The sequence below is a fragment of the Stegastes partitus genome, unplaced genomic scaffold (genome assembly GCF_000690725.1).
Source record: "Stegastes partitus isolate 25-593 unplaced genomic scaffold, Stegastes_partitus-1.0.2 Scaffold558, whole genome shotgun sequence".
In the NCBI taxonomy this organism is placed as follows: domain Eukaryota; kingdom Metazoa; phylum Chordata; class Actinopteri; family Pomacentridae; genus Stegastes; species Stegastes partitus.
The window spans coordinates 92,914-106,199 of NW_007578289.1; the positions used below are offsets into that span (position 1 = coordinate 92,914).

Here is a 13,286-nt window from a genome sequence, read left to right on the forward strand (position 1 = left end):
AATTAACCTCAACATGTTTTTCGACTTGTGGGAAGAAGCCAGAGAACTCAGAGAGAACCCTGCTCCACCAGAGGAATATATAAGTAGCAGAAAATGGAAACTGCATTAAAAGTGCATGTTCCTGTTTAAGTGCTGTTCATTTTAAGTATTGGTTATACTATTGGGCAATTTAATATCTAACCAAGCATTACAGTTACATCATATGTATTGTTTAAATCTGCAGTATATTATTCACAGCCAGTATTCACAGTCTTCACTTAACAGTAGCAATACTACACTGTTATATTAAGGTGTAAATATCATTTTAATGATGTATTTTACTGGGATAGAGCTAATTTTAAGGACTGATTGTACTATTGGGTAATTTAATATCTAATCAGACATGATATTTACATTATATGTAGTGATTAACTCTGTGGTATATAACATTTAGTAGAATGTATATGTTTATTGGATATTTGTAGTATTCACAGCCTTAACAGTAGAAATACTACACTGCAAACGTACTCTGTTACAAGTGTGGGTGCTATATTAAGGTCTACAGATCATTTTAATGTTGTATTTTACTGAGGTGGAGCTAATTTTAAAGACTGATTATACTATCAGATAATTAAATATCTAATCAGACATGGTATTTACATCATATTTATTGATTAAATCTGTAGTATTTGACACTAGGTAGAAAACATAAGTATGTTGGATGGATATTTGTAGTACTCCCAGCCTTCACTTAACAGTAGAAATACTACACTGTAAATATACTCTGTCACAAGTGTGGGTGTGATATTAAGGTGTAAAGATCACAAATGTAGTGGGATATTTAAGTAGCAGGAAATTGAAAACGCACATAAAGTGCAAGTACCAATTTACATTACAAGAGTAAACACACGTCGTTGATTCCCCACCACCGCTTATGCACCTATCCACGTTTTCTTTGTATGCATTTTATTTTCATCTAAATGCAAATCGAGGCGTCCATCCATTTGTGTGGGAGGCAGGCAGCGGCTAAGCTATGAGGAGCTCGCCGGCTGGAAGAGGTGGCTGTTATTTCTCTATCAGTTAAAAAAAAAAAAAAGAGGTGGCATCGGGTCAATTAAAAAAAAAAAAAAAAAAAGGAGAGAGGCTAAAATCGGCCTCTTGGTGCGGATTGCAAACAGCAGAAGTTGCGGTGCGTCGGTGACTGTCATGTGAAGTGTCAGTTTGTAACATGACTCAGAGCGTCACAGGCGGAAGGTCACGGAGCAGCAGAACGGAACGGAAGCGGGAGTAAAGAGCCGATCCGCCATTGTGGAATATGGTGAGGGATATTCCAGTAAGACACTAGTCACTTTCAGATTGACTGATACACAGCCTCGGTTCGGGCGGCAGGATCGTTTACTTTTGACGCCTTCTCCGGTCGCCGTTTGTAAAACCGCCACAAGAAGAAGCAGCAGCGGCGGCGGCGGCGGCGGTAGATCGTCGTCAGGTCTGACCACAGGCAGGGGGAGGAAAAAAAATACACAGATATATATAAAAAAAAAAAAAGCAAAAAAATAAAAAACCGCCGCCTTGTAACAGAGTGATTGGACAATCAGAGAGAGACGAGCCAGGAAAGCACCGAAGTGCAAAGAGAGGGAGAGAGAGAAATAGAGAGAGAGAGAGCCGGGGGGGAAGCCGTGGACAGTCTCACAAACAGCGATCAGTTTCGGCTCCTGGAGGATGTCTGCGACCACAGTCGATCAGGTATTGAGAGCCCGGACGGTTGCTGTGAATTAGCGGCGAAATGAAAGTTTGCCGACAACAGTTAAGATGTGGTTGGGGAGGGAGGGGGGGGGGGGGGGGCTCGGCGTGCCGGATCAAACAGGCTACTCCAAGTGTTTGATATATGATAGCTATTAGCCGTAATGTAGGCCGACTGTACTGCCAACCAACTCTAGCTGGAGCCGGTTGCCAATGCGGCACCGTTTTACTGGATGTCAGAGCGTTTGACATCCCAGTCAATAACACGAAGCGACCTGAGAAAATGTTCGGATCATGGCTCCACTACAGCACCGCTGTTGTGTTTATCCGTGTAGCATACAGCCTGCTCTGTCAGTGTGTTTCTTGTCTCCTGTCGTGATCTGATAACAGTCTCATCTCTTTTCCCTGCCCATTATTCCAGAGACCTAAAGGACAAGGAAATAAAGGTAAGGTGTTTCTGTGATTTGTAAAACGGCACACAAGTCATCTGTTGTTTTTTTTATTTCGGAGATTCCGTCCTGTGTGGCATTGCAGGCTGTTTTTGGTTATAAATTAGCCCAACATGGAAAACTGTAGCCTAAACTGCACCCTGTGTGTGTGTGTTAGCAATGTTGTTGTTGACTTCAGCCACTATGAGCAGACTGATCACGTACAGTAAATGTGGTTATTTAATGTCCTCTCTTTCCATCCTTAGTGCAAAACGGATCAATGCATCAAAAGGATGGAGTAAATGATGATGATTTTGAGCCTTACCTAAGCGGCCAGACAAATCAGGTAACATCCTACAATATACCGGATAGATTGACTGTGTCCCCTTGTACTTGTGGCCAGTATTTATCTCGTAACCTCATGTTATGGACAAATTAGTTCCATATTTTCTGTGTCAGCTATGTAACACTTGAGTAAGTGTTCTGATTGTGTAGATTACCAGTCACACTGTGGTAGAGCTTCAGTAAAAAAGCAACTGAACTTCTCTTTTTGGTTCTTGAAGATGTTTCACATCTCACCCAAGAGACTTCTTCAATTTTGAACTGAAGAATCCTCTTAGTTTCTCAGTTCCTTATTACTGAAGCTCTTAGGATTTCCATTTTTTCATTGTTTTTTTTTGTACCTAGTCTGACTTGCCGGATGTAGACTTTGGGTATAAGCCTGCAATTGGCTTTTTTTTTACACAGCTTTCTCCTCCCCATCCACTATTTATGTGTTATCGTTTTTAAATATCCCTTCACAACAACAATGTCCAGGTTAGCAACTTGCCACACTAAATATTTAATTTTGCCAATCACGCAGTATGGCAGCCCTGATGTTTTTTCAGTGAATTATCCATTTTAATAACAGCGCTCGCCTTCCTGTGCAAATGCTTCACAACAACAGTTACCCTCCCGAAACTATTTTGCAGGAACACTGTTGCTGCAGCCTGCACGTAGCTCCATCCAAGATAAATTGGTTGATTGATGATTAGTTTAAAGAAATACAAACAAGCCAGAGCATTTTATTAACCCCTTGTTCAATTCAATTTAATTCAGTGCAACTCCATTTTTTTTTATAGCGCGATTTCACAACATGTGTCATCTCACCGCGCTTAACATCGTAAAGTACAGTTCTTACAGATTTTGAACCTAGCAATCCTAATGGCAGAATTATAATGAGGTGAAACCAGACCATTCTGTTCTCCATAATGGACTGCCTATGCACCACTATTATGTACCTCAAGGTGACATATGCTCCTGTATCTTCACATGCATTTTTACCATTCTTAATTTAAAATTGTTATGTTTGCTTGTACTACCTGTCATTCTGTGTAATACATACATACTGTCTTTCTGTGCCCCACAGAGTAACAGCTATCCACCAATGTCTGACCCCTACATGCCCAGCTACTATGCTCCATCCATTGGTTTCCCTTACTCTCTGGGAGAGGCTGCTTGGTCCACAGCAGGAGACCCGCCTATGCCCTACCTGACTACCTATGGACAGATGAGCAATGGCGAGCCGCACTTCATCCCCGATGGTGTTTTCAGCCAGCCAGGCGCCCTGGGAAACACCCCTCCCTTTCTCAGCCAACATGGCTTCAACTTCTTTCCTGGTAATGCAGACTTTTCCACCTGGGGTACCAGTGTCTCTCAGGGTCAGTCCACGCAGAGCTCGGTCTACAGTAACAGCTATGGCTATGCCCCTAGCTCGCTGGGTCGGGCCATCACGGACGGACAGGCAGGCTTTGGAAGCGACACCCAGCTCAGTAAGGTCCCAGTGCTGAGCAGCATTGAGCAGGGTATGACGGGGCTAAAACTGGGTACAGACATGGTGGCAGCTGTCACTAAAACCGTGGGCTCACCCTTAGGAGGCACAGCAGGTATGAGCAGCATGGCAGCCAATAACCTCCCTCCGTCTGTCAGCTCGACCGCACCTAAACCTGCTTCCTGGGCAGCCATTGCCAAGAAGCCGGCCAAGCCACAGCCCAAGGTCAAACCCAAAGCCAACATGGGGATGGGGGGAGGCGCCACCATTCCTCCACCCCCCATAAAGCACAATATGAACATTGGTACTTGGGATGATAAGGGCTCTCTGAACAAGCCCCCCTTAGCTCAGACTATGATGCCCCCTCAGACCCTGGTGCAGCAGCCTCTCCTCGCTCAGCCCCAGCCTTTACTGCAGAACCCTTTACCCCCTCAGCCTCAACACCAGCCCCAGCACCAACACCAACATCAACACCAACACCAACACCAACACCAGCCCTTCCAACTCCAGTCTCTCCAGTCCCCCCAACACCCCCAGCCTCTGCCCCCTGGCCCCCCACACCTGCACCTCTCTTCCCAACCTGGCCCCCCACAGCCCCTTCATCAGCAACAACCCCAGCAGCCTGGACCGCCCCCCAACCGCTGGGTGGCTCCAAGAAATCGCGGTGAGGGCTTTGGTCTGGGTGGCGGAGTCCCGCTGAGTGCCTCCCCTTGCTCCGGTGAAGTGCACCCAGTGCTGGAGAAACTCCGTGCCCTCAACAACTACAACCCCAAAGACTTCGACTGGAACTTGAAAAATGGACGTGTTTTCATTATCAAGAGCTATTCAGAAGATGACATCCACCGCTCAATCAAGTACTCTATCTGGTGCAGTACAGAACATGGCAACAAGCGGCTGGATGGTGCTTACCGCTCAATGGGCAACAAGGGGCCCCTGTACCTGTTGTTCAGCGTCAACGGCAGTGGGCACTTCTGTGGCGTGGCCGAGATGCGCTCACCGGTGGACTACAATGCCTATGCAGGCGTCTGGTCTCAGGACAAGTGGAAGGGCAAGTTTGAGGTGAAGTGGGTTTTCATCAAAGACGTGCCCAACAACCAGCTGCGTCACATCCGGCTGGAAAACAATGACAACAAGCCAGTGACCAACTCCAGGGACACTCAGGAAGTGCCTCTGGAGAAGGCCAAACAAGTGCTTAAAGTTATCGCCACTTACAAGCATACCACCTCAATCTTTGATGACTTTGCACATTATGAGAAACGTCAGGAAGAGGAGGAGGCTCTGAGGAAGGTGAGATAAATACACATAAAGAGCCCTGTTCCTGTAAATAGCTTGTTTGTATGCATGAGACAGTTGAGTTTAGTTACTCTTTAATTCAAAAGGAGGCTAACTTTCACTGAGTCACTGCTGCAGGCTGTTGTCAGACTGTTATCAGCTGATCTTGTTCCACCTGCTCCGAGGTTGTAACATCCTGTGTCTGAGTGAACAGTCTGCCGTAAATGGAAGTTCCCAGAGGCCTGTCAGCAGACTGACAGGCCACCATTACTCATAAGCAGGTTCAGGAAACCCTGATTCCTCATCAGCCATCTTACGCTGTTGAGATTGCAATGATCTGCCCAAGTGGAGTTAGATGCATGGAGGTTTCCTGAAATAGGCCACATTCCTGGCATTCCTTCTTTCAGACAAAGGCAGATGTAAGCTCTGATCTCCCTTTGAACACCAAGCCTCTCTGCTCTCCACAGGCTCCTCATGCTTTATTAGCCTTTAACAACATAAGCCCTCGGCCTACAAAGTGGCTGCAACGTGCCTCAGCACAGTTGGCACAGTTTGCCTCGGATGTTCTAAATTGTTGATTTCTAAAATATTTCCCAGCAAAACACATGATAGCAATGCACGATTACATTTGTTTATGCACATAGTTCTAAAAAAAAAAAAAAAGAAAGCCCCACACACACACAGTGCTCATAGGGGAAGCTCAACTATGTTGCAGTGGTAATAACAGTGGTGTACCACAAATGGTAGTCTCGTCAGGGATTCTACTGCTGTGGAAAAACAGCAGCTAAAGCGCAAACAACATGCGACCACTGATAGCATTCTGCTGCATCCATTCTTAGATTCACCAGTATGCTAATCTAATTGCATCCAGAAAACCCCCATGACCTGCTCCCTCCTTTTCTCCCACTCCCCCACTGCTGGTGCTCCATTGATGCTGTATTGACTCCTCGCTGCTGACCTTGTTAATATGCACTGGGTTACTTTCTCATAAATATTTCAAGTCAATGTTTTCAGGCTTCTGAAAACAACCTGTCAGTAGAAAGCCAGTTTCATCCTGCGTCGTGCAGGCGTTGCGCTGTGCTGCTTTTGTAGCCCTGACCTCCTACATGACAGGATCGGCCCGGCTGAGGCCTCACCCTCTTTCGTCTGACAAGGTTAATTGTTGTCTATTGTTTGGCCTGTCCTTCCCGAACTTTGAGAGGTGTCAAACCAGACCAGCTACCTGCACAATAACACCTCCCTAAAGAGCTTTATTTTAAAAGATAACTTTGGATCTAAATGTTATTACAGGATTATCAACTAATTTGGCTATCAAAACAGAGAAGGTAGTTTCCTCTTTCCTTTATATGTCGTGTGAAGAGGAAGCTCTTGGCATGTTAGAATGAATCCCACTCTGCATATATGGTGTATAAGTAATTAGGTTGATTTTTGCACCAGGAAATTGAAATTAATATCAATACAGGTGGTGGACTTTAATAGAAAAACACATATTTTTCCACTTTTCTATGAAGAAATAAAGTTTCTTTCAGTACTGAATTACACTGTCGGGTTACATTTTACCTTGAACAATTAGAATGGACATGACCCCCCATCCTTTACAGAGGTATAAGGTCATGCATAGACTGAATTTTGGGAAGGCTTCTATCCTGAGAGCTGCAGTCCTACAGGGGATAGAGTTACTCTGGGGGCCTGGGTCTCACTGGTTTTCCCAGAGCGCTGACATGGACACACTCAAAGAGGACACTGTTCCAGTTGAAAAATGGGCAAAAGAGTACGCCCAAAAGCCAAGTCGGTGACATGAGTTTATGAAGCTCTGTGGGTTATTTGACTTCCATGTGAGTTTACCTGCACACTGTTGCGTCTTTAACTGCCAGTACAGTATCCCCCCCCCCCCTTTTTATATAATCTACAACACACCCGTGAATATTTGATATCTGAGGTGTGTTGTGATTACTCATGTTCTATAGGCTATGTTTTGTTTTATCCGTGACTAAGTGGGATTTATTACTACAAGCTGCATGTAGCGGCTGCAGTCTCATGCTAGTGTAAACATAGCTGGGTATTTGTTTAGTGCATACCTCAGGTCTTCTGAACTCATTTTCTCTCTGTTTATCTTACAGAGGATACTCTCTCGCTTGCCGTCTCACTTATTTTAACGCTAAACAGAGAAAGGTATTCCTCATTGTTGATTAGTTTTCTAGCCAGTGTACTATAAATCAGCACAACAACACCCATAAACAAGATATGCAGTTCTCATCTTAGGAAAGGTTAATGAAGGTTAAATCCTTGTTTTTTAAAGGCAATTTCTCTGTAAATAATTAACCGTAATTGTCATCTTTGCAGAATTGTTTGTGATGTCTTTAAATTAAGTTGTGCTTGTAGTGGAAAACAAAAGTTAAGACGATATGCAAATCTCGACTTTGGCTGCAGCCCGGTTTGAAAACCAGCACATTCCACCCAAACTGTACATTAAGATTATTCAGAAAGGTGTTTGCAAAATGAAACAAGACACGCTTAAGGATATATTTGTTGTTTTTCTGAAGAGAGACGGCTCTTTTGAAATGCCAAAAGTAATTTATGTTTACACTGACTTTATTTTCAACAGCACATTTCTGTTTTTAATTTCTTTGTTACCTTATTAAATACACGCTCCCTTGATAAATTGCAGAGATTAAAGACATTCTTACTATCAAACAAATTTCAGTCAAGCAGTTTTACAGAAACAAAGAAGGATTTTCCTGCCTGCAACTGTAACATCAGTCCCCAGTTAACTGAGATCAATTTTTCCCACAAAAGTTCAGGTTGCAATTGAATATTTTCCATGTATAATTTCAAAGAATACGCATTAGTGTGCATATGGAGGTAATGATAAGGTTTGCTGACTCATAGAAACAGAGAGGCCTTCATTTGATACATCCCGTCTAAGAACCAAAATCAATATTGATTGTTTTCCTGAATGGATATTATATCATCTCTGACACACTGGTGTAATCAGGAATCTCTCAATGGACCTTTAGCACTCAGGGTTCAAGTGTTGTGTCTGAGGAGATCACATTTAGTCAGCCGTCCCAGAATTCTTTGCTGTGTCATTAAGTGTAATCCCAACTTCACTGTACAGAGGAGTGCATCTGCTGACTGTATGGAATGCATTTATTTTTAATACACATTTATCCCGTGGATGCAGACGAGCAGAGCAGATCTGATGTTGCACTTTTAGCTGCTATTTATGGTTGTTTCTCTTCTGGTACAATCCACTGATTATCTCCTTCTGTTTTTTTGTTGTTGTTGTTTTTTTCTCTTCTCTTGCTAGGAGCGCAGTAGAAATAAACAGTAACCTTCAAGCAAGCTCTCTGCTAGAACTGCAACACTAATGATGTAGGACCTTAAATAAAATTTGCCTAACCACAAGGAGGAAAGGCTCTCACAATCTTTCCGCTGAAGACGACAATGTATCTGAACACTTGAACATGACAATAGATGGACTCATCTGTATCCGTTGACTGGTGCATCAAACCCCGTGTTCCTGTCTCACGAGAAAAAGAACGTAACCTACTTTGAAAAACTCTTGTCTTTAAAGCACTTTCAGCCCTTCTAAACAGCCTCTACCAATACCCTTAACTCTTTTTTTTCTTCTTCTTTGATTTTGTTTGTGAGCAACTAACTGACTAACCAGAGTAGTCAGAAGATTTCACTGAGCTTATTTGTAATTTTTTTAATGCCTCAAATGTTTGGGATATTGGTGAGCTTCATCAACCCCCTCCCCTCCTCCCTCCCCCCTCCTGAAGAGAATTAAAGGTGATATGTATAAATTAATCTTGTACTTGAATCTGTATTCAGCCGTCTGATCCTCCTCAAGACAGAGGCTGTGGGTGATTGACAGGTGGGATGAAATAATTGGGAAAACAGCCACAATCATGCCAATCATAGGATGTATCCTCCCTCTACCTGTTCCCTTCCTTTCTGCATCTGTTTCTGTGTACCAAAAGATTACAATTATGCAGCAGGCTGGCGAGCGCCGGCTAATGCACATCTTTGGGTTTTTTTTGTTTTTGTTTTTTTTCTTTCTCTCTCTTGTGATTCTGTCATTCTGAAGTGCATTTGTCTGAGGAGAAACCTGCTGCTCTGGTAGAACTAGCGGAGGCCTCCAGTGGCCCCGCGGGTGACTGTCTTTGCCCTGATGTTGATGTAGTCTACCGTACCTCAGGCTCAATCAAACTGTCTGTCCTCAACAACTCTTTGCACTTTTGGGAGAACCTCCGCATCAACCCCACCTGCTCGACTTGACCGAGATTCCCCCAAAAAGGCAGGACATCAACTGCAAGGATGTGACAGTTTTCTCCTCTAGGTAACTCACTACCTAAATAAAAATTACTCATGTTTAGCGCAAAAGCTGCTTTTGTGTTTTTACTTGTTTGTCTCAGAATGTGTCCACAGAGAGTTTTATAATGTATATGTTACGACTAGGTATTAAATGCAGTCAGCGAGGAGGAAAATTCTGCACCAGGGGCAGATCCTCCCTTTTCAATTTGTATTGTACGCGCTTCTAAGTAAACACAGCAGCGGGAACTCCCTTTCCACATATTTCAACGAATTACAGATGGATTGTAAAGTGCAGTGATGCCAAGAGAGTGGCCGTATAATTAAAATAACAAAGGTGTACAGTAATAAACTTGAAGAGGACGCATCAGGATGACTGGTACGTGGGAAACAGCCTGCTCAAGTTACTAAACAATTACAGGATATAACAACCAACATTTCACTGAAGGCTTTCACCTGTATGAAGTGTAACAGCAGAGAGGTGAGCATGCAGCCGGTGATGCACATGGGCTGTACCTTTGCAATTTTAAACTGTAAAAAGACATAAAAAATACAATAGTCTCATAAAATGAACACATTCTTACAGATTTAACTTGCTTCCAGCCTTTTTGGGAAATGATTCTGTACAAACAAAACAGTGTGCTGGTGCTAGTCATAGTTCAGACTACTTTAAATATCTCACTGGGTTTCAGTTGAATTACTGCTGAAATTATAATGATTTTCACACAAAAAACATACAAAAGTCAAAAAAATAAATAAATGCAGAATTGTGCTTTCAAAATTATTCTTTACCTTCCTGCCTCTCACTTTAATAATCTCATTATTAGACTAAACTGGGGCTGTAAGGTGGCTCGGTGGCAAGAAGGTTACCAGTTTGGGTCCTGGTGAGGACACCCGGGATCTTTCTGCGTGGAGTTTACATGTTCTCCCCGTGCAGCATGGGTTCTATTGCTTCCTCCCACACAGTCCAAAAACACGTTGAGGTTAATTGGTGATTCTAAATTATCTGTAGGTGTGAATGTGAGTGTGCCTGGTTGTCTGTCTCTAAGTGTAGCCCTGTGATAGACTGGTGACCTGTTCAGGATGTCCCCTGCCTTCACCCTAAGTCAGCTGGGATAGACTCCAGCCCCCCATGACCCTAGTGAGGATTAAGCGGTGTATAGATAATGGATGGATGGATAGACTAAACTAACCGTATGTAAAGTAGTAAAAGCTACCAGCTACAGCAGTAAAATGATCCACACTGATGTCATGTCAGTCATGAGAGAAACTGCACAATGAGTAGATTTACTTTTGATAATTTTAGTGCTTTTAACTTAAAATATTTCTCCATTTTCCTTCACATTTTGAGTGCAGGCCTTTACTTTGTAATAGAGCATTTTTATATTGCTGCACAAGTGCTTTTATCTAAGCAAAGGTCCAGAGTGCGTCTTCCACCACAGCATGCAGAGCACCTTTCCTGCCAACACGAAACCTTTGAAGTGAGTTCAGAGACACAAACACCAAACTCTCAGTTACAGGAATGAGCTTGTCTGGTCTGATGAATCTCAGTTTCAGCTTCACAAACATGATGGTCGGGCTGAGCTGTACGAAACGAGGCGATGCGTTCATTATGCACCGGCCAATGGGAGACACTTTGATGTTATATTGCAAGGATGGGTTAAAAGTGGTTTGACAGACACTTGGGTAAAAGGGATGTTCATCACCTGGCTGCTATGAGCCTGACATCAATTTAATTTAACATTTCTGGAATGAACTGAAGACAGCATCATGTATGAGGCGCAGAGGCAGAGGAAGTACTCAGATGTTTCAGTTTAAAGTAGCAGTACTGCACTGTAGGGATGTGAAAATAAAGACGAGAAAGTCCAAAATTTCACAAACAGCAAAGTACAGTTAAAGTAGCAAAAGTCCTCATTGTACCAATAATAATTAATATATTACAAAACTATGTGCACTACATATATTACTCTAACGCTGTAGCTTAAGAATTTCTCCACAGGGATTAACAAAGGCCCATCTTAAGCCATAATAATGCTTCATCGTGTAGTTTTTGATGAAAACAAACTAAAACTAACAAACGAAAGTTATCTTAAATGTAGTGGAGTAAATTGTGCCAACTGTGAATTGGACAGATGAAGCCTAAAGTAGCAATTTCAGGTACAATAGAGGCACCTCTGAATGTTAAAAAAAAGCACAGTTCTTAGTACATCTTCTTTGTCACTTTCCATTAACCTTAATGAGGTGCATATAGCCATTAACATTCACATGCAGACAAGCTCTGTGGTCATTTTTTAAAGCACAGACTGTGATCCAAATTTAAATAAGACGAGTGCCACACTCCCCCAGTTCAGCTGCCATTAGTCCCACATTGACTACAAGACATTTTAATGGACACAAATAATAGAGAACAGCGTGATCTGATTGGTTTATTTGCAAAACCAGAGCTGTTTGAAAACAGGAGATTACACTTGTAATATTTAGAAACACAAATAATAAGGATTTTCTATTTGAGTTCACCTCTCCATATACATCAGAATCTGACCACAACCTGTAAATACTGATTCATCACATTGAGTAGCAGCTGTTAAGAGTAAAGCTAAAATATATGGTAACTTAAAGGGTTTCTTTCCAAATAAAATATGCCTATCCTTAATCTGAAATACATGTAATCACAGAATATTTCTTACTTGCTGCTTTAAATGTGTTAGAGAGCACAACGAATTTTAAGTGTGACTCAGAAATGTTGACAGATGACAGGGTTTGGCCGAAATTATGCTTTAGTCTGGGTGGAAAGTCCAATGAAACTGAACTGAGACTCAGTTAACCCTTCATCATGCTGTTGGTATCAGTTAGATCAGGTTAGTTTCTTTATTATCTGTAATGGGGAAGTATGTTAGACCCATAAAAGAGGAAATAATGATGAAATAGATGAATGCAAATGCCACAAAAACATATTTGTGATATGACTTTGACTGTCATGAATGCAACTGCATCATTACAGGACTTAAGGGGGTGATGTTTAGGTAATACTTCAAACTATTATGTACATTAAGCCTGCAGACATAGGGTGTTTCTGAGCATGTTACACTGAATTTGCAAAAACTACATTGATTTTAAACATATAAAAACTCACTTTAATCCCAAATGCTGCTGTACGAGAGCAAAAAAAAAAGCCACATAATAAGTAGTTTTATATGCTTTCTATGATGTTAGATCATATAAAAATGTGTGTAAATTAGCCTTGTTAATCACAATCATTAATTTCCTCCAGAAATAAAAAAACTCTGTCCTCTCCAGTGTCTGTCCACTAGAGTGCGCCATCATATCATGTTCTTTCAAAACGCCCTCCGCTCTGCTCCCAAGACACACTACAAAGCCTTTCCTGTAAGCAGAAAAGCCCTCTTTCTTCTCAAGCCCTCCAACTCCTACAGACACAATTATACCAGGATGAGAAGCACTTGTTGTGCTTCCACAGCTTTTTGGAGCAATTAATGCCAGCTCGCCAAGCTGTGCAGTGAGAGGTGGGGAAGAGAGGAAGAAAGAGGATGTAAGCGGGGAGTGAGAAAAATCCCCCTTTATGTTTGTCAAGGAGCAAAAAAGAGCTGTAATTATAACATTGGAGGCTCTGGATTGCAACTTCTCTCCTCTGTGTGTTAATTTGTGCATCCATTAGATTTTCGCAGGCGGCTTTTGAAAAGAACACACTCTTCCTGCTTCCATTTGTCTGCGAACACAACAGA

General features: G+C 42.4%; 1 protein-coding gene across 4 annotated transcripts; it reads left to right on the forward strand.

Annotated features, from left to right (window-relative positions):
- Positions 1 to 1,221: 1,221 nt before the first annotated feature.
- On the forward strand, positions 1,222 to 9,618 carry ythdf3 (YTH N6-methyladenosine RNA binding protein F3). Of its 4 annotated transcripts, none has more exons than XM_008288418.1 (5): positions 1,222 to 1,297; positions 2,141 to 2,165; positions 2,414 to 2,493; positions 3,556 to 5,244; positions 8,540 to 9,618. In XM_008288418.1, exons 1-5 carry the CDS (start codon positions 1,295 to 1,297, stop codon positions 8,561 to 8,563), a joined length of 1,821 nt encoding a protein of 606 aa, XP_008286640.1. In that variant the 5' UTR covers positions 1,222 to 1,294; the 3' UTR covers positions 8,564 to 9,618. The 4 variants fall into 4 exon arrangements, with proteins under 4 accessions (XP_008286640.1, XP_008286639.1, XP_008286641.1 ...); XM_008288417.1 differs by having other exon boundaries at positions 1,247 to 1,722; XM_008288419.1 differs by lacking the exon at positions 2,141 to 2,165 and having other exon boundaries at positions 1,251 to 1,297.
- Positions 9,619 to 13,286: the final 3,668 nt, after the last annotated feature.